Source organism: Panulirus ornatus, chromosome 63 (assembly GCF_036320965.1).
Source record: "Panulirus ornatus isolate Po-2019 chromosome 63, ASM3632096v1, whole genome shotgun sequence".
Taxonomy (NCBI): Eukaryota; Metazoa; Arthropoda; class Malacostraca; order Decapoda; family Palinuridae; genus Panulirus; species Panulirus ornatus.
In genome coordinates, this window is record NC_092286.1 from 3,826,556 (window position 1) to 3,848,072 (window position 21,517).

Here is a 21,517-nt window from a genome sequence, read left to right on the forward strand (position 1 = left end):
TACGTTTCAAATGATAAAAAAGTATCAAATGAATGTAAAGAAAATACTAACTAACCACTAATATACTGATTGGAAATAAAAACAGCTATATAAAAGCAATTGAATAATGAAAGTGTATGCCTATTAGGATGTTTAGCCAGTGGAATATATTTTTTTCTCCATACATAGTTGTCATTTCCAGGAACTGGTAGGAACATATGAAGAAATAGCTTCATTCACACACGCACTATCTGTCATGTATATTGTGTACAGAAAAACAAAATAAAGTATCACAATTGCCAAAGAGAATATTCATAATCAATATTTCTTAATTTTCAAATACTCATCTGTGTAACATGATGTGACTTTACTGAGATATTTTGTAGAAAAAATCTATCATTAAGAGCTCTCAGGTATCAAACTAACACCCATTCCAGAGGTCATCATAAACTTTATGATAAATCAGCTCAATCCATCCACTTCAGCCAGAGCGTATACAGTAGGTCACGGCATTTTATTTTCCGTTCACAGCAGATGATGCGTATACATTCATAATTCTTAAACACCCACCTTAACTTAAAGGGCAAATAACATATCTAATTATTTTTCAGCATATCATTTCTTATAGAAAGTTATGTTCTGTCATTCCTAGGAACAAAATTATGAAAACATGTTTCAGGAATATTTGAAAAGCACGTTAGCACACCATGGATTTTAGCAATACCACAGTGAAAGGGCAGAAAAGATTGAATTGCAAAATTGTACTTCTTTGCTGATAAGGAAATACAGTTGTACCTCTCAACCAAAACTCAAAATTCTTCACATCACCCTTGTCAAAACTTAATCTTGTAAGTCAAACTTACAATTGGCATTGATCAGATTGTGCTCTTCCAGAACACAACTTATAATAGATCATATAATTTTTCAACAGCAGCCTATCTTCTCTGCTGTCTCAAATTAATGATATCAATTGGAAGATGACTCACAGACAAATTAAGGTCTATACAAAAGGGAGAGACTGAAGATAAACCAGAGCCAGCCAACTCACAAAACATTTGTTTCACTGTCAAGGTATATCATTCCTGAAACAAAAGCCAACTGAAGTATTCAGTTCCACAAAAATTATGAGAAAATAACTTAAGGTTGTCTCCTCCTCCTAAGTCACAAAAGCAGGAAGAAAAATATGCCTAAACAATTTAAAAGCTTGCAAAAATACACTCTAAAGCAGCCAGACACAAGTTTAAGCATACATAATCTGAATGATCACGAGGCTAAGGTGGGCTTATTGTCATTAGTTGGTTGGCTTAGTTAGCCTGGTAATAGTCTGTTTACAGTGAACTGATTACTAACGAATGGCTGGACCAATATACCAGGTAGTATTAGATTTCTAGATAATTTACTATCCATTACGTCCTGATAGGGGCTAATATATCCTTTTTAATGTAAGGCTTTAAAAACAAACACATCCTTATTACTACACATGTTGTTTCCGTGAAAATAAAACTACAAATTCTAAGGCATTCATAAATGATGCAAACAGTGCTGGGGTCATTATGATAAAAAAGAGCCAAAGTAGTATGAAAAAAGGTAAACACTGATACTTGCAACAAATACACATCAAGATGGGAAGATTCTAATGAAGAATGAAAAATTTATGTACCACAAGTTTAAACAATAGATTACACAGATTATGAGACAACAAAAATTGAATGCACAAAAAACTTTAGAATATAAAGAAAAGGTATAAAAAGTATTGTAAAGAGAATCTCTTAACTCATCAATATGAAAAAATATGAATGTTTTATATCTCTACTCCCAAAAGAATGAATAAATGCAACTGAAAAGATTTAACAAAAATTTTCTACAGCAGATGGAAACCTGCCTTGAAAAAGTAGCAATCTAATATTCTTTTTATTCACATGAAGACCAATTTTGTACTATAAACAAAATGCCCTTGGCTTATTCCATAAGAAGTAAAAATATTAAAAGATAAAACAAAATATATATGTATCAGGATATACTAAAATATAAATACAAACAATGAAACTAATCTCTGTAGTATCCACATCCAATTCTTATCTATCATGACCTCCCATCTTTAAAATTACTTCTACTTTTAATCAAAAAAAACATTTGACATTACTTTATGCACTACTATGTGTTGCTAATTCATATTCAATAATATCAACTGCTTATGACAAATTGTTTATATTTACTAAGTTTTTCTACCAATGGATATATCAATAAGACCATTTTTTAGCAAGAACAACATCAGATAACCTAATATAGGATATAATATCTAAAGAATTTACGGCAAAAGTAATATAACTGATTTCTCTTTCAACTGTTTCCTACATGGTAGGCAAAGGTGACACTTATAAGTCGCTGCTTCCCATCAAAAACCCACAAACTTTTGTTAACGTATTACACCATATCAATGAATTATCTGGTATCCTGCAAAGCAAGGAACTTTACAAGTTGATAAAAGTTTACACACCATGGTGTTTTAATTCTTTAATCTTTTTTGTTTTGTAAATCTCTTAGTCTAGACATTTAGTTCTGTTTCATACCTTAAAATTTGAGAAAATAATTATACTTTATTATTTCATATCAAAATACATATATACATATATATACTTGTAGATTTTAAATGATGAAGATAACAGATAAATAGTTAGGTTATGTTGTTCTTATCTATGTTTGCATAATCAAAATAAACATCACTTTATGCATTTGATCCAGCCTAGATGTATGGGAATGGAGTTTCAAAATGTAAAATAGACTAGTTAAGATATAAAACAGACAGCAGAATAATATTATAAGACCACAGTAACCAGTAAAAGTTTTACTTCCAAGTAAAACAAGTTATATTTGTGACTTCAAGGCCTTTTAGCTTATATCTTAAGTAGAGTAAAATAGGTGTCTAAAAAAAAAAGTCTTTGGTATCATCTTAAGTTCAACTAGAGGAATAAGGAGGGTTAATATCTGAGCCCTTTTCACTTTACTGACTACATTTTTGATACTGAAATAACTTAAGCTCACATATGTAGTTTTTCGAACAGTATCTATATACCAATCCTTCAAGCAAATCAAGGGTATTTCCTAACTATCAACACTGATTACTTAAATCATGGATCATGTATTAATGTGTGCAACCACAAGGGTTTAGTATCACATCTGCTCATCAATAATGAATGCAGTTACATGAACTACATATTTATGAATTTAATCCTCCTGATTCAACTTACATGTCTCCTATCTACAGCTACTAACTTTAGGCCACTAACACCATGAGAATGTAATCTGTAGGCCTATATATAATCAAACCTGAGATAGTTATGAGGTGTGTCGTGACTAGGAAATATGAACCTGTGAATGAGACATTATCATCATGCCTAAACTATTACAATAAACTTTTAATGCCTTTGCTCAAAATCACTAATGGAAGTTCTATATACTAGGAATCCATCTCTGGAATCTAAATTGGATACGAGAAATCAAAATGTCACTGGAGCCTGGTCCTGTATGATATCCAAAGGCCCACGGTCCTGTATGATATCCCAAGGCCCACAGTCTTGTGTGATATCTCAAAGCCCAAAGTCCTGAACGATATCCAAAGGCCCACGGTCCTGTATGATATCCCAAGGCCCACAATTCACTTTTCACGTCACAGTAATACTACATGCTTTTTTGCATAGAATTTGGATATATAATAGAGGGTTCTATTTTCTTAGCATATAAAAATATTTTCTGAAAATTTAAGGTGAAGCCTTAGCACATATATAGCTGCATTTACTTTTATACAAAACACATACATCATATTATACAATACCTCTTAACAAACCTTGCAAAAAAATCATGTTCATAAAATTAACCTCAGCATCTATGGCAGTAACACCCAATAGGGCAATGGGAAAAGCTTTTCTACACATTTCCATAATTCTGGATGTCAACATCATAAAGAATTCAATGATATAATCAATAAAATTTGTGCATTTAAAATGTGATTCAATTCATACACAGCTCATTTTGAGGATCTTTATATCATCTCAATAATAAAGTATGACATTCTTATTATATTTTGCATCTTCTCTTCCTGGTACATCTTGACACTAAATATTAAAAAATTATCTCTAGTATTTACATTTTTGCCCTGTTCACACACTATCAAATTACAAATACAACAAAAATGCAAAATGCGGTTATGTAAAAGAATTATCACACACCACACAGCTACAAGATATATCACACACCACACAACAACAAATTCTTACAAAAGTTGATTTTTTGTGATCATTTACTATCATCAATTATAGGAAGCTGATCTGTGTACCCATGAATGATGTCTTATCATCTGTGAATCTTACTGCCAAGCACAAAACTATGAATCATTCATTAACATTTTCTCAGGAGATATACTAATTGATTTATGACATTATTAAACAATCAATGAAGTATGGAAAACACTCATATCATCATCTACAATAATTAATGAAAATATCAACAGTCAAATCTTAACATGATACTCACTCACTATATATAATAAAAATTTCCAAAATTAATTTAGTCTTACTTCAGCAGTCATAATACATATAAAAAAAAATGCCATCTATGCTAAATTAACTGCAAATCTAGTCACATACTAACCCTACAGTAAATAATTTCCTTCATTATCCAGCACAGGGCATGCCAAAATCCTCCTTACTTCAAATGCATTATATCAATGCATCATATATCTATATCCAATATGCCTTTTCACACAAACAGCAGGGTAACCTATATGGTTTTTCTACCAACTGGTACTATCTTCATAAACACATTTTTCCTCTTTATGTGTCTGTTAATATTCATAAATTATAATTTGTTCATTTGAATATTTCTTTAAAAATCTGAAAAATTAACTGAATTAGCATTCACAATTTTAACTACTGTTTAACCATCTCCATAGGGGTACTGACTTTTGTGCACTTTGCACTTCTAAGAGGGCCTAGACTTTTACTATCTTAACTTAGTGTCTTAAAACAAATGCTAGTGAGGTTGCTATGGTGACCAAAAAATCGCAAAGAAAATCATGCAAAATTCATCCATACAAAAAAAAAATGATCTTTGTCATAATTCATCATGGTGACCACATCTTGTGCTATGTGGATAACGATACATATCACTAAGGCCGTCAAGCACAACTTTCTTTTTATCAAATATTCAATGCACAAATGAGTCTTCCAGCCGTAAATCTATCCCCAAAACCACATCATGGGACGAACTATTTAGAAAGTTGATTTTCTCAAATCTTCATCTATTGTTCCATAGTTGTTTAACATATTTTGTATTGTCTATAGTGCACAAGAGCAATGAAGACCACAGTAAACCTTTAGAACACTGCTTTGTCAGTAAGTTGTTGGAATGTAAAAATGTCCACCTTACTCTGTCAATATCCCACCTGTTCTCTGTGGCTACCTTCCCATGATATAAGCAATATTATAGGATTTTTTGTTTGTTGTTTAGTTTCATAATTCTTTAGGTGTGTTTTTTTTTTTAGTTTCATAATTCTTTAGGTGTGTTTATATTTTTGAGGCTTATCATAAAAAACGTATGTCCCTGGATGTGTTCATGTACCATAGTCACTTTTGGAGAAGGCAACATTGCAATGTGTAAAACACAGATAAAGTCACGGAATACTTGTTTCACACAAGAGCAAAATGGATCAACTGGTTCCAACAGCTGATGAAAGCACCAACCGTACAAAAATATTGGGTCATCTAAACAAAGACCTTCTCCTTAGGGATCTGTTTTCTTCCACTGATGACAAACATCCACTTCCCATATCTAAACTACCTGCCTTTGTAATGACCTATTACACATTATCAAACTGATCATAATGTTTAAATCACTCATGCTCTCCCATTCTCTTTCAGATATACTGAAACTGTTTGAGAAACTTTCATTCTTAAACATTTCAAATACATCACATTTTACGGCAAAAACAAAAACATGAAGAAATTCCAAATTCATTGGCAGACATTTTCAAAAGGTACTTTATGCAATGCTACTGGGCCTTTAACAAGTGAATGTGTAAAGATGAATAGTAGCTAAAAAACTACATTTTGAATAGGGTATCCTGCTCAACTGTGGTAAATGGCTTATTAGATATATAGATATATGATCAAAGATGTTTGTGAATAAAATATAGATTCACTGATTACACTTACAAGATAAAATCTTTGATGCCAAACTTATTGATTTTCATATCTTAAATAACTGACATCTAAAATTATGATGGTGACTTATTACATACAATGATTCTTGTATTACAATTTTTTCATGCTACCTTTAAGAGAAAATCTTTGAAAGTATGGGTTATAAGCTCTGCGCAATTCATCTCTGAGCTCAGTAAGGTTAAGCTAAAGATGATATTACCCCAAAGCCCTGTACAGATGGACAAAGATTACTTGGAAAATCTTCCATCACCAGCATTAACAGTTACCAAATTGGTGGCCATTAACACATGAAATGAATACACCTCTTAATATGCTTCTTAAGTCTGCCAGTACATGATATTTGTCCATTTCTTACCTTTGTTGTCTACCACATGTGAGAATGCATTTGTCTACAAGTAACTAATCTTATTTCTAAATTGCCTGGACTGAAAGCCTTGGAGTTAATGTATCCTTGGGTCACTGTCAAATTAAGGAAATAGCAACGAATTCACCAGATGGTCATGCAAAATACATACACTGAGCATACATGAGGACTTTTATATGTACATAAAAAAAATTCTAGTAACTTAAAACAGAGGTCAATGCCTTTGTGCATATCTAGTGTGTGATGTGAAAGTCATGTAATGTGGTTGGGAGTTAGGACTACATACCTAAAACAGCAATTAGGAATCAGGGTAGTTGATAAGTACATTATGTTTGAGTGTGGCCCCATGTGTTTGTGGAAGACCTGCAGGTGACTTCTAAATTAATATCAGCTACTATAGTACAATCAAATATACAAATACATATCTGAAACATCCATAAATTTTTTCATGGCACTTAAAAGTAAGGATCTTGCATATCAAAGATCTCCCAAAGACACTGACATCAGGTACTTTGTCCCACTGGACCATGTCAGTTTTCCCTATGATTTCACTCAAGTTCACAATGATATTTGTAAACATCTGTTTATACCTGTTTCTAATTTGTTATTTATGATAAAAAAGCCAATCAACCTGTGTCAGCATTTCTTGACTCTGGTATTTACTGCTGGTCCTGTTCTCAAGAGATCATCAAGACATCTGGGTCTTCTCATCTGTTGTAACTCAAAGATCAGTGACAGGCTCATCTACTCTTTATTCAACACAGTACCTCTATTTCTAAAATGACTGTTGGCCTACATCAACTTCATGTCAATGTCAGATGGTGAACTAAGAAGGGATGAGGTTTCACCAGATTTCCCCGGTGTACTCAAAGACTGCTCTGCAATTTCCAAAAATCTTTCATAACACTGTACACAATATAAGCAAAAAGATGTCCTTGACCAGTGAGCAGAACAATAACAACGCTCATCTTGATGCATTTTACAGAAGCTAAAGGCTATCCAAAACTTAGTCCCCTTTCTAGTCTTCATGAATGAATGGTTCAGTCACTTTCTGTTAACTGAAAAAATCAATCTCTGTGCAAGGCAGAGACGGCAGAAGCTAAGATAACATAATTCATCATAAGATTATGGAAGTATGCGAGACTATATTAATGTATGTATTAACGGCCAACTGCGAACAGTTGTTAATGACAATGAAACATCCAATACAGTATCTTGCTGTATCAAAGACTTTCCAAGGGATCTTTGATTGATATCAGTCTTGTACAGGATTATAGAGCACTAGAGCCTTTGGCTTGCTATCAAGCTTAGGAAGTAGGAACTTTAAGTCATGAATTATATCATAAGAACCATGCAATATCATAATGTCTGAAATTGTGCTGGGATTGGTTTTAGCCCTCAATTTTGCTTAGCAACAACAACATTTCAAACCAAGAAAAACTACAGCAACCAGCTATCAATCTTTGCTAATTTCTTAGGTGTTTTAAGAAAAAAAGAATTCATCTACGACATAAGTAATGAGAAAACAGCATCTGAAAATATGTAATGGAAAACAGAACATAAAGAGACACAAGAGGAAATAATTACTGGAGGTGAGGATGATGACAAAGAATAAAAAAGAAAGCATGGAACATCCCATATCTATAGTTCATAATAATTCATATAATCAGACCAACTGGATGATCATTATTCTGGCTGCCATCCCCTAGATAATCAAGGTAAAATCACAGTTAAATCAGGTCCTGAGTTGAATCTATAAAACAACTGTTCAGTCTTTGTGCAACTGTAGGAGGCTTAAAGAATATTTATGACAATTCTCAAAAAATTCTTCAAGCCCTAAAAAAAAATCCGATTTCTCCTCAGATCAATATACCAATGAATGGATTAACTTAGTCAAAAGCTTGGATATTCAATCCTATATTCTTCAAAAAGCTGTAAAACATGAAGTCACCACATTATCTAATAGAAGCTGCAAGTTTTGTCTTTTCACACAAACAAAACTTGATCTTCACCATGCACTCAACATCACTTATTTTTCTGACAGTTACAGATATATGACACTTTACAATTTACATGACCTAGTATTTCTTTCACAATATACTTAAACTGATCTGACAAGAAATGGAATGATATAAATTACAGTTGACATTCCTGTGATGAAGCATTATTCACTCATCTTTAATGCCACCCTCCTTGTGATGGGTGTCCCAAGAACAATTCTATCTATTACTTTCACCTTCAAAAATCTTACAAACATCCCTAGAAAGCATTCAATTCATACAAAAAAAAAGTACTCCCAGTCTCTCTTAACATCAATACTTCTTATATCACCCTCCTTAAACATGCCAATATACTTTAACTCTTAATTACAGGTATTTTCCTTTTAAAAAGTTTCATTCCACTGCATGATGATTCTACTAAATACTCTGCTGCCTCTTCTCCACTATAAAACCAAATTCAAATTTCAAATCACCCAAGAGCTTAACATCATGCTTCAGAACTTAATTTCTTATCCAACACAATACACTCTAGCCTTAACACCAATTGCCTTTTATTCAATACAATGCACTTCAACCTTTAAAACAATTGCCTTTTAGTCTGAAAATTTGCTCATCAAATTTCATAAGCATGCTTTCCAAGTTACTGCTCATAGCTACTATCCAAATACTCTTCATACAAATGTTCCCAAACACAGAAGTACTGTTTCACCAAGAGGACATGATGGAGCTTTAATAACACTTCAAATGAAGTGAATATCTTTGTCTGGCAGTTTGTTGATACTTTGGTAGCAGTTCCCCATTCCCTATATCACAGCCTAAAACATTCGGCTTCTCTCTCTCAAGCCCTAGACACTAATAGAACTTAACCTCTCCAGTGTTTACTGTGGTCTTTTATTTTCAATCCTGAGAATGCTATAGGCTGGTCAGTACATTTGTCTACAACATACTGTGTAATCCTCTTGAGGAACTTGGGATACTCACGCTTATAAACTGCTCTCAGTACTGAAGCAGGAGCCCAGCCACCAGGGTTCACTGTTAAATACAAGACTGGTATTATGAAAGTTTACTCACAAATTGTAATACAAAATTCAATAATCACCATTATATATTCTCAATGAAAGAAAATGTACCAGCTGAAATATAAGAATTTCTAATTCATCCTCACAGGCAAATTCTCCCAAGTTACAAAAGGGTAAACAGGGAGGTAGGTAGCAGTTGGTAGGCAGCCATCGAGCAGGGAGGTATATTACCAGTGCTACCTGCCTGGGTATTGAGAGGGTTAGAGATGGCTGCATAGGGAGCTAGCACTTCAGTGGTTTGTCAAATTACACCCCTTTGACCAAAGTAGCTGTCTTTTCTTTCTGCCTCATCCACACATGGACTGCTGGTTTTCTGGTCCATAAACATACAATCTCTCCTTGTCATAAATAACAACTGACAACACAACTCACACAGCTCATTCTTCGGAACTCTAGATTTTCAAGCAGGGAGTGCATTGGGCTAGCCCATACTTTTAATAAAATGGGAGGAGAACTGACAGTAGCAGGTAGGAATGTTAGACAGAAGGTTTAAGTAGAAACATTGGGTGGAAGTAGTATGTAGGAGCATTAGGTAGAAGTATTACATTGTAACATTAGGCAGGAATATTAGGTAGACACATTAGGTAGAAGTAGTCGGTAGGATCACTGGGTAGGAGTCTTTGAAAACACTGCGCTAGAGTTGCCTTTGCCAGTGGCTTGTTAAGGGTGAGGCAATAAAGGCTTAGAAGCAGCACTGGAGTTCAAAAGTTAAGGACACATTTTTGTTTGTAATCATCCCCTTGAGGGTGCTACCAATGGGAACAGGCATCAGAGATATACATAGATAGATAGAATGCCCTTTCCTTCCTTTACACACTAAAGCCTACACTCTGCACCTCTCCTACTACACCACTGTTCTTCACATATGCCAATTTCCATCCAGTAATAAAAGCTAATTGATGGTGCATGTATACCGCCCTGGCATTTTGGTGAACAAAGTATTCCCAAAGCTATGAGAGATAAAAACCAACGAGCAACATTTAAAAATTGTGCTTAGAATTCATGATGGTTTGATTACTACATTAATGAAACAACTATTATATACTCATTTTTTTTTTTTTTGCTTCGTCGCTGTCTCCCGCGTTTGCGAGGTAGTGCAAGGAAACAGACGAAAGAAATGGCCCAACCCACCCCCATACACATGTATATACATACACGTCCACACACGCAAATATACATACCTACACAGCTTTCCATGGTTTACCCCAGACACTTCACATGCCCTGATTCAATCCACTGACAGCACGTCAACCCCGGTATACCACATCGATCCAATTCACTCTATTCTTTGCCCTAGTTTCACCCTCCTGCATGTTCAGGCCCCGATCACACAAAATCTTTTTCACTCCATCTTTCCACCTCCAATTTGGTCTCCCACTTCTCCTCGTTCCCTCCACCTCCAACACATATATCCTCTTGGTCAATCTTTCCTCACTCATTCTCTCCATGTGCCCAAACCATTTCAAAACACCCTCTTCTGCTCTCTCAACCACGCTCTTTTTATTTCCACACATCTCTCTTACCCTTACGTTACTTACTCGATCAAACCACCTCACACCACACATTGTCCTCAAACATCTCATTTCCAGCACATCCACCCTCCTCCGCACAACTCTATCCATAGCCCATGCCTCGCAACCATACAACATTGTTGGAACCACTATTCCTTCAAACATACCCATTTTTGCTTTCCGAGATAATGTTCTCGACTTCCACACATTCTTCAAGGCTCCCAGGATTTTCGCCCCCTCCCCCACCCTATGATCCACTTCCGCTTCCATGGTTCCATCCGCTGCCAGATCCACTCCCAGATATCTAAAACACTTTACTTCCTCCAGTTTTTCTCCATTCAAACTTACCTCCCAATTGACTTGACCCTCAACCCTACTGTACCTAATAACCTTGCTCTTATTCACATTTACTCTTAACTTTCTTCTTTCACACACTTTACCAAACTCAGTTACCAGCTTCTGCAGTTTCTCACATGAATCAGCCACCAGCGCTGTATCATCAGCGAACAACAACTGACTCACTTCCCAAGCTCTCTCATCCACAACAGACTTCATACTTGCCCCTCTTTCCAAAACTCTTGCATTCACCTCCCTAACAACCCCATCCATAAACAAATTAAACAACCATGGAGACATCACACACCCCTGCCGAAAACCTACATTTACTGAGAACCAATCACTTTCCTTTCTTCCTACACGTACACATGCCTTACATCCTCGATAAAAACTTTTCACTGCTTCTAACAACTTGCCTCCCACACCATATATTCTTAATACCTTCCACAGAGCATCTCAATCAACTCTATCATATGCCTTCTCCAGATCCATAAATGCTACATACAAATCCATTTGCTTTTCTAAGTATTTCTCACATACATTCTTCAAAGCAAACACCTGATCCACACATCCTCTACCAATTCTGAAACCACACTGCTCTTCCCCAATCTGATGCTCTGTACATGCCTTCACTCTCTCAATCAATACCCTCCCATATAATTTACTCATATACTCATATTACAAGAAATAGATTTTAAGTACAGACGGGATCATTTATGTTACTAAGCAGAGTAAGCCAAGGTCACTAGTTCTTCATGTTCCCTATCCACACAGTAGTAGGGCACTATGTTTCATGGAAAATTCTCCCTTCAACCAACTACAGTGGCCTCCACTAGCGATGATTATCAAATAGTAATAGTTACCTATCAAAATGATACAAGAAAAGCTCTAAAATGTTGCTGATGTCTTCTAACAGCTGGCACTAGCTATTTCCCTTCTTTGACAAATCCATTTTATGCTTCATTATCACGCAGATCTTTTTCTAAGGTCCCTAAAGGGTGACATATGAAAATCTTTCCTAAACTTGTGAGTTAATGGTTATCACACCTTCAAGTAGCAACTATGTAACAGCAATCCTTGAACATAGGATGATGAAGTTTGATTGTAAGTTTGCACATAATGCCAGTATAGTAAATATAGTAAATATAGTGAATGCAAGAGTTTTGGAAAGAGGGACAAGTATGCAGTCTGCTGTGGATGAGAGAGCTTGGGAAGTGAGTCAGTTGTTGTTCGCTGATGATACAGCACTGGTGGCTGATTCATGTGAGAAACTGCAGAAGCTGGTGACTGAGTTTGGTAAAGTGTGTGAAAGAAGAAAGCTGAGAGTAAATGTGAATAAGAGCAAGGTTATTAGGTACAGTAGGGTTGAGGGTCAAGTCAATTGGGAGGTAAGTTTGAATGGAGAAAAACTGGAGGAAAGGAAGTGTTTTATATATCTAGGAGTGGATTTGGCAGCAGATGGAACCATGGAAGCAGAAGTGAATCATAGGGTGGGGGAGGGGGCGAAAGTTCTGGGAGCATTGAAGAATGTGTAGAAGTCAAGAACATTATCTCTATCTCAAAAGCAAAAATGGGTATGTTTAAAGGAATAGTGGTTCCAACAATGTTATATGGTTGCGAGGTGTGGGCTATAGATAGAGTTGTGCGGAGGAGGGTGGATGTGCTGGAAATGAGATGTTTAAGGACAATATGTGGTGTGAGGTGGTTTGATCGAGTAAGTAATAACAGGGTAAGAGAGATGTGTGGTAATAAAAAGAGTGTGGTTGAGAGAGCAGAAGAGGGTGTTTTGAAATGGTTTGGTCACATGGAGAGAATGAGAGAAGAAAGATTGACCAAGAGGATATATGTGTCAGAGGTGGAGGGAACGAGAAGTGGGAGACCAAATTGAAGGTGGAAAGATGGAATGAAAAAGATTTTGAGTGATCGGGGCCTGAGCATGCAGGAGGATGAAAGGCGTGCAAGATATAGAATGAACTAGAACGATGTGGTATACCAGGGTCAACGTGCTGTCAACGGATTGAACCAGAGCATATGAAGCATCTGGGGTAAACCATGGAAAGTTCTGTGGGGCCTGGATATAGAAAGGGAGCTGTGGTTTCGGTGCATTATTACATGACAGCTAGAGACCGAGTGTGAATGAATGTGGCCTTAGTTGTTTTTTCCTAGCGCTACCTCGCGCACATGAGGGGGAGGGGGTTGTTATTTCATGTGTGGCAGGGTGGCAAAGGGAATGAATAAAGGCAGACAGTATGAGTTATGTACATGTGTATATATGTATATGTCTGTGTATATATATATATATATATATATATATATATATATATATATATATATGTATACGTTGAGATGTATAGGTATGTATATTTGCGTGTGTGGACGTGCATGTATACACGTCCACACACACACATATACATACCTATACATCTTAACGTATACATACATATACACACACAGGCATATACATATATACACATGTACATAATTCATACTGTCAGCCCTTATTCATTCCTGTCGCCACCCCGCCACACACGAAATGACAACCCCCTCCCCCCGCATGTGCACAAGGTAGCGCTAGGAAAAGACAACAAAGGCCACATTCGTTCACATTCAGTCTCTAGCTGTCATGTATAAAGCACCGAAACCACAGCTCCCTTTCCACATCCAGGCCCCACAGAACTTTCCATGGTTTACCCCAGACGCTTCACATGCCCTGGTTCAATCCACTGACAGCACGTCGACCCTGGTATACCACATCGTTCCAATTCACTCTATTCCTTGCACACCTTTCACCCTCCTGCATGCTCAGGCCCCAATCACTCAAAATCTTTTTCACTCCATCTTTCAACCTCTAATACAGAATACAAATATGTAAAAATATCAAACCTCCTTCAGCATTTCAACTGGTTTCTAATACAAATCATGAACTTTTTAGTATTCTGCTTTCTGTGTTGCCAGCTGAAATACAAACCTGTAATCTCTTTACTATACTCACTCACATTACTTTGTTACCTTACTCTATACCCAATACTGTACTGTACTGTGTACTGAAAAGTTTGTTTGATATACAGTAAGCTCTTGAAATACCCACATCTTCTTTACTGTGCTGACCCGTATCATATCTACATACCTTGGATCTGCTCCTTAAAAGATATTTACTTTCCCTTTCGTAATTTTCTCATTCCATGCAAAACCACTTTAGTTCATTGCTAAACTGAAAACTAGGGCTCAATTATCTCTGACCACAACTCCTCACGTCTTACTATCTTGGTAATCACCTCCTCATATTTAGTTTTACGCAATTTTTGGGATGACTGCTTTACAGTGTGTTATCATTTCTACCTATTCATCCCATTAAGACTCCTTTCTCACTGAAAAAGTCCATTAAATACTTTACCCATCTTTATCACTGACAATATTCAGAACTTTAAAAATTTCCTCACTCACTAGATCAAGTATAATTGCAAATGTATTAAATGCATGACATTACTAACAAGCATTCATCATCTTCAATACCCCTGTGCCATTATGATGATAAACTGCACTCACCTACTGAGCAGTATGTTAGCTTTGTTAAAAGATTGTCTCGAGTCACTGGTTCACCATCTGCAGGAGGGGGGTCAATGAAAGTTTGGCACACAAAACATACTGTCAGGTCCACACGAACACATTTCCCATCATTCTGAAAAAGAGAAAGCATAATTTGTATTTAATATAAAATCTTAGAGAATAAAAACAGTTTTTCTTTCTAAATATACCTCAAAGTGATATTTCACATTTACAAGAGCCAATGGAAAATTCATCCAAACACATGAGTCACAAAAATTTCAGTTCTTTTAATCTTTAGAAATAATATAATCTTTAACATCTGCCTATAAATGTATTACTATCACTTAGCTCAAACACAATCGTGAGAGTCATGAGCAATTACATCTATCTACCTAGGTAGTAGTTGGTAGGCAGCCAACAACTAGGAAGGTATACTACCAGTACTATCTGCCTGGGTACTGAGAGGGTTAGTGATGGCTGCATGGTGAGCCAGTACTTCAGTGGTTGTCAAGTTGCACTCCTCTGACCCAGGTAGCTGTCTTTTCTTTCTGCTTCATCCACATGTGGACTAGTGGCATTCAGTCCACAAATATAGAATCTCTCCTTGTTTCGCATAACTCTTGACAACACTTAACTTACACAGCTCCTTCTTCATAACTCTAGATTATCTATGGTAAGTGCTATGTGCTAGCCCTGTCTTTTGGCAATATGGTAGGAGCAGTAGAAATAGTAGGTAGGGAATATTTAGGTAAAAAACATTGCGTAGTCAGTACGAACATTAGGTAGAAGCCTCTGCAAACACTGTGCTAGATTTGCTCTTTGCCAATTTGCCATCTGCCAGTGGCCTGTTAAGGGTGAGGCACTAAAGACTAAGACGCAGTACTGGAATTCACTTGTAATGGAGACTTTACTGCCATGGCCACCCCCTTGAAGGAGATCCAGAAAGGAACAGGCATCAGAGATACAGATAGACAGATAATGTAAAATGAATCATTATGAATCATAGGGTTCTTAAACATGACTTATTTGCATACTTTTCAGATATATCACATTATCTTCTACTTAAATAATTCTCGAATACAAACATTATTCACCACTTTCTATTCACAGCAAAATTATCTTAGCCATCTGTATATATGCCTGCCATCACTTGTTCTTGATATTCCACCCTTATTTCCTTTATATCATAATCAAAATCACTTTCCTACGATAAAAACCAAATTCAACATCCATTAAATCAAGACAATAACTGATTTGCTGGGCTGAGCACACAAAGGCAGCACTGTAAGATTGTGGAAAGCAGTAGGCAAACATGCTTTGAAGGGACAGGATCATATATTATCCCTCTGTGATGAATGGGTAACTGGACTTCACTAGTTATGAAGACACTATTGAAGTAGCAACCCCCTCGAAGGAGTTCCAGAAGGGAACAGGAATTAGATATACAGATAGATAGCTTGATAGATAGGAAGGGTAACTGACACAGCAAGATTCATTATCAATAATAATTATAACAGATAGTGATATATGGTATTTCTGCTTACCAAAAAAAAATGTGTTTCTGAATTCAATAAGGAAAGGGCAGGAGCATTCGGTAAACATATTAGGAACAAGTAGTCAGTAGAAGCCTCTGGAAACACTGTGCTAGAGTTGTCCTCTGACAGTGGCCTGTTAAAACATTACTAGAGAAATCAATTCCTATACAGAGGAAATATTCTATGGGAATCAAAATCTGATATTTCATAGTTACAGGATGCTTTTTTTAATATCTTAGTCATCAAATCTATAGGCTGACAAGTAATGTTACTTGAGCCTGGTAAGGAAGTAACTCCTTGTTCTTGACAAGCGAACTTGTGACTAAACTAGAGTATTCCTAGCAGCCAGAGCTTTAGGGGCATAGTGACCGCTTGGTTCTGGGACTCTGGCTATCCACCAGCCACAACTTAGTAGTTAAAACATGCACATTATTGTCCAGTACGCAGGGGGAGGGGGGTGCCATTTCATGTATGGCGGGGTGGTGACGGCAATGAATAAAGGCAGCATGTATGAATATGTACATGTATATACGTATATGTATGTGTATGCATATGTATGTATACGTTGAAATGTATAGGTATGTACATGTGCTTGTGTGGGCGTTTATGTATATACATGTGTATGTAGGGGGGTTGGGCCATTCTTTCACCTGTTTCCTTATGCTACCTCACTAATGCAGGAGACAGCAACAAAGTATAATATAAAAAGATAGAGAACAAATCTAATTATGAAAAATTCAATAATTTCACTTACAAATACCTAGTTTGCTCTGTCAACAATATGAGACATTTTTCATTCTCCTTGATAAAAAGGATAGGGGATTAAGAATACTTCCCACGTATTCCCTGCGTGTCGTAGAAGGCGACTAAAAGGGGAGGGAGCGGGGGGCTGGAAATCCTCCCCTCTCGTCTTTTTTTTAATTTTCCAAAAGAAGGAACAGAGGGGGGCCAGGTGAGGATATTCCAAAAAAGGCCCAGTCCTCTGTTCTTAACGCTACCTCGCTAACGCGGGAAATGGCGAATAGTTTAAAAGAAAGAAAAAAAGAAAAAAAGGATGTAAAATCAATATCAATATCATTAATGTATAAGACTCTAGTTTTTGGTAAAGTATTTGATGGATAGATAGCATCATACAACTTTAAATATCCTCTGAAGTCTCACCAGACCACAGGAAATGCATTCAAAAAACTTTTTTCCTTTAGGATATGACCTATGATTGTGAACAAAGCAAACAGGATTTCACAATAATTCTCTATGTGATATTCAACAGAAAAGTTCCTTACTGGTTCCACAGCAAATATGTAAATAATTCCAAGTGGCTTTGTAATTATTTTCAAAGAAGTTTCCTTACAAAAATGTATCTCAGACCCTTGTCCAGTGCCCTAACATCTTTCTCCTATGCAAATGACCCAAATCTGTATTCTTCAACTTCTTTTGAATAAGTTCCATATACTCGTGCTATATGTCTCACATACTTTCTTGAAATTATGAAGTGCATAGGATTTTTCATAGGGGTAAATAGAACATTTCAGCTTAATGCTTCTATAACCAGGTATCTCCCTATTTGTCTTTCTAGAAATTCCCAATATTTTTCCAATTAACTTGATGGCTCTGTTATCCTACCGCTCAATTCAATTACCATATTTGATATCAATGCAAGACACAGTCTATCTTAAAACTTCAAATCAAACTAATGTCCGAGTCTGTTTGTAAGTATTTTGGAGTCTGATCCAGCCACCAGAGACACATTATGTAAAATAATGTTATAGTAGTGCTGCTTTCTTCTAACTCTATCATGGAAATACAACTCTAATATACTGTCTTGGTTTTTGTTCCTACAAGCTAGCTGTTTATGTTTCTACCATTCACAAGGTCATGCAGCACTCAACAGACCACTCTGTCATATAATTACTTTGCAAACACATGCAACTTAAGAATGAGCAACAATGATGTCTGTTTCTTTCCATAATCTGATAAGCTTTGGAACTCTTTACCTTCACATATCTTTTCTAATCTACTAAGACCTATCCCATTTTCAAGGCAAATTTTTCATTCTTTTAAAAGCTCTTATACTATTCTTATTTTTTTTCTCTACTTCTCTTGTTTTCTCTTCTTTCAAGACCTGGCCTAATGGAAAACTCTTGTTTGTGTCTGAGATCTTCATGGAAGAGGCAGTGGAGAATGCTCAGCTTAACCTATAAGTATCCTAACCTTACAGGGTGTTGATGTGAATAGTTTCACATTACAACTGCATTTTTTCCACATTACATGTTAAATTGAGTGAGGTGAAACTAATAACCCCCTTTCACACTTATAAAATCACACACAAAATACCACCAATATAAACAATCAAAAATATAATTCCACTGACATACTAATCTACATGATCCATGATCAAGCACAAAAATGAATTTTGTGTGAAGTGGGAAATCAAGATGAAAATCTTAGTCACACTAGACAACTCAACTAACTGTGCAAAATGAATAATCAAAAGGTGCTGTAGTGGTGCACAAACATACTAACTGGCACTATATCCCCTTACATTCTTCAAATGTCTCAGAATATCTGAGTAACAAATATGAATATAATAAATGAATTTTCATTCACACTAATATCACATCTCTTACTTACAGGAGCATCTGGGTGTTCTGTGGATTGATTACACACAATCCAAGTATCATAAGCATTCCCATTGGCCGGATCTGTGGAGGGTATCTGTCGTATGTGTGACCAGAAGAGAGCATCACGCTGTGCTGTTGGCCACACTCTCTTATGTAACTGGAGAAAAATCAGCGTATCGTCTGATATCCTATCCAGGACTGTCATCTGCTCAATACTAGCTGAGAATAATATGGAAACATGAGTGTTTTATTCTTACAAAAGATGTTATATCAATACAATATGTACATAATCATCTGCATCATGCAAGCCCTTAATGATCCACAGCAGGTCCATGGATTATTTTTCCCCAACATACACTTCAGGTTGCTGTTTATCTCACTTTAAGTAATGAGATAACATTAGTTTGGGCACAATAATTTGAAAACTGCTATGCCTGTGTTTCAAGACTGTGATTGCCTGGCCCACAAATGACCACTGTCAAGGGTGGTGAAACTCTCCTAGGTAGGCAGCTTCACATGTGACTCAGGGTCCAGCTGCTCTCAGTCAATAAAGCCCAAGAGAAAGTTTCCTTTAGAACTTGTCATATCAAAACCTGTCACTTTCTCTTATGATAAAATCTGAGGCAGGAAGCCTTATCAGATCCTAATTGGATAAAATATCAAAAAACTGAAAAGAAAAACTAATGACCATATAACTTATTAGCAACACGAAGTCAAAAAGCATCATCTCACCCTAAACCAAACCTTAAATAATTACTCTTATTCAAAGATCAAAAAGGACTCAAACTTAAAAGTGCAATGACTGTGACAAAAGTTTAAATGTTCTCTCATCTAGAATAGAACAATTCATCCTCTCTGGTATACAGTTTGCCCTTGTTTTAGATATTGTATTCTGGGATTTATATTTCTCATCAATTCTCAACATACTGGAAACATGATTTCATCTCTCCAGGATATTCTTTTTAATATACTTTGTACTACCCTTTTCCCAGATACTAATCTTCTGCATCGTTTTACTTTGTGGCACATCTAAGCTCACAGAATTGTGACATGGTCTTTACATAATTTACCCCCATCAGAACTAAGGAATTGGCATGACATGATTCAATAATCTGAAGCCTACAGAAAACCCTCTTACCTAAGTGGTTTTGTCAAGTTCACTCTGTCAGTGTCATATAACTTTGCTTAATGGCCATATTTTGTTAACATGTTTATGTTAGTTTCCAGTTCTCAACCTAAGATGGCTACACCAGTTACAGTGAGAGGTGGTCCATTCCAAGCAAAGACACTTGTGTCCATGCAGAATTTTCCTTAGTTATCAACAAAGGGTCTTTTCTTCCTAAAGATACGATTCTTTCACCCTGTTACTGATAGTGATAATTCCTCTGACTGTGACATTACAAGTTCTTTATTACTTCTTTGTTGTTACATATCATTTCCCATTACCTATTATCAAAACTGTCTGTGACTGAGAGTTAAAAACAACTTATAATTGCGTTTCTTCAGTTAACAATGTACTTCTCCAAGTATAATCTGCTTTAACTCCAGGTTAACTTAAGCCAATTCTCTTACCTCTCCAAATCTTGCAGAATTCTGAGATCTGGAACTTTAATATGGAACTACATGTGATAATCACAGTATATCTATCGACAAACTGATCTTCCTCCATCCCAGAAAGTTAAATATATTAACAAGAAAAGAAGGGGGAAAAGGGAAAGGAAGAATATGAAAGAAAGAAAGAGAACCAAACAAAAGAAATTAAAGCTAATGGTACAGTGAGGTTTCCTGAATGGTGCATACCTTACCCATATAATGAAAACCTTAAAATACAAAAATGTGAATGCTCAAAACTTGATGCCATGGCTGGGAACATTGAATAAGTAATGCTAAGCATGTATATTGGCAAAACCATGGTATTGGCAGATGATAACTTCTCTAATGCATGGATATGGAGTTCAAGAAGTAAAGAGCACAAGGAATGAATAAATCAGAAAAAGACATGGGAGTGATATGAAAATGATTGACACAGAAAAATAGTATTACAGAGACGGCATAGACAGTGGCAAATCATAGATGTGAGCAAAATAACTTATGAGTACATATGAATAAAACAAGGGCAGTAGATACAGAAAAGTGAACTTAATGATGAAGCATGAAAATGAGTTAATTCTTTCAACAGAAAAATCTGCAAATAAGCACCCCCACTGCAATCTTTGGACAATATTGTACATGAGAAGCACTACCATAGATTAGGAAAAAGCGAATACAGACAGTACCAGAAAAGGAGAGAGAAATTGAGGGAAAAATGTTATGATGATAAATAATAGT

General features: G+C 36.0%; 1 protein-coding gene across 1 annotated transcript in view; it reads right to left on the reverse strand.

Moving 5' to 3' along the window:
* Positions 1 to 7,302: 7,302 nt before the first annotated feature.
* Positions 7,303 to 21,517, reverse strand: part of cert (ceramide transfer protein) — a 41,367-nt gene continuing 27,152 nt past the window's right edge. Inside the window, exons 10-12 of the mRNA XM_071656706.1 lie at positions 19,200 to 19,408; positions 15,034 to 15,166; positions 7,303 to 9,593 (exon numbers count right to left, since the gene is read on the reverse strand). Coding sequence (XP_071512807.1) covers positions 9,424 to 9,593; positions 15,034 to 15,166; positions 19,200 to 19,408 — 512 coding nt within the window. The 3' untranslated portion in view covers positions 7,303 to 9,423. The remainder of the gene's footprint in view (positions 9,594 to 15,033; positions 15,167 to 19,199; positions 19,409 to 21,517) is intronic.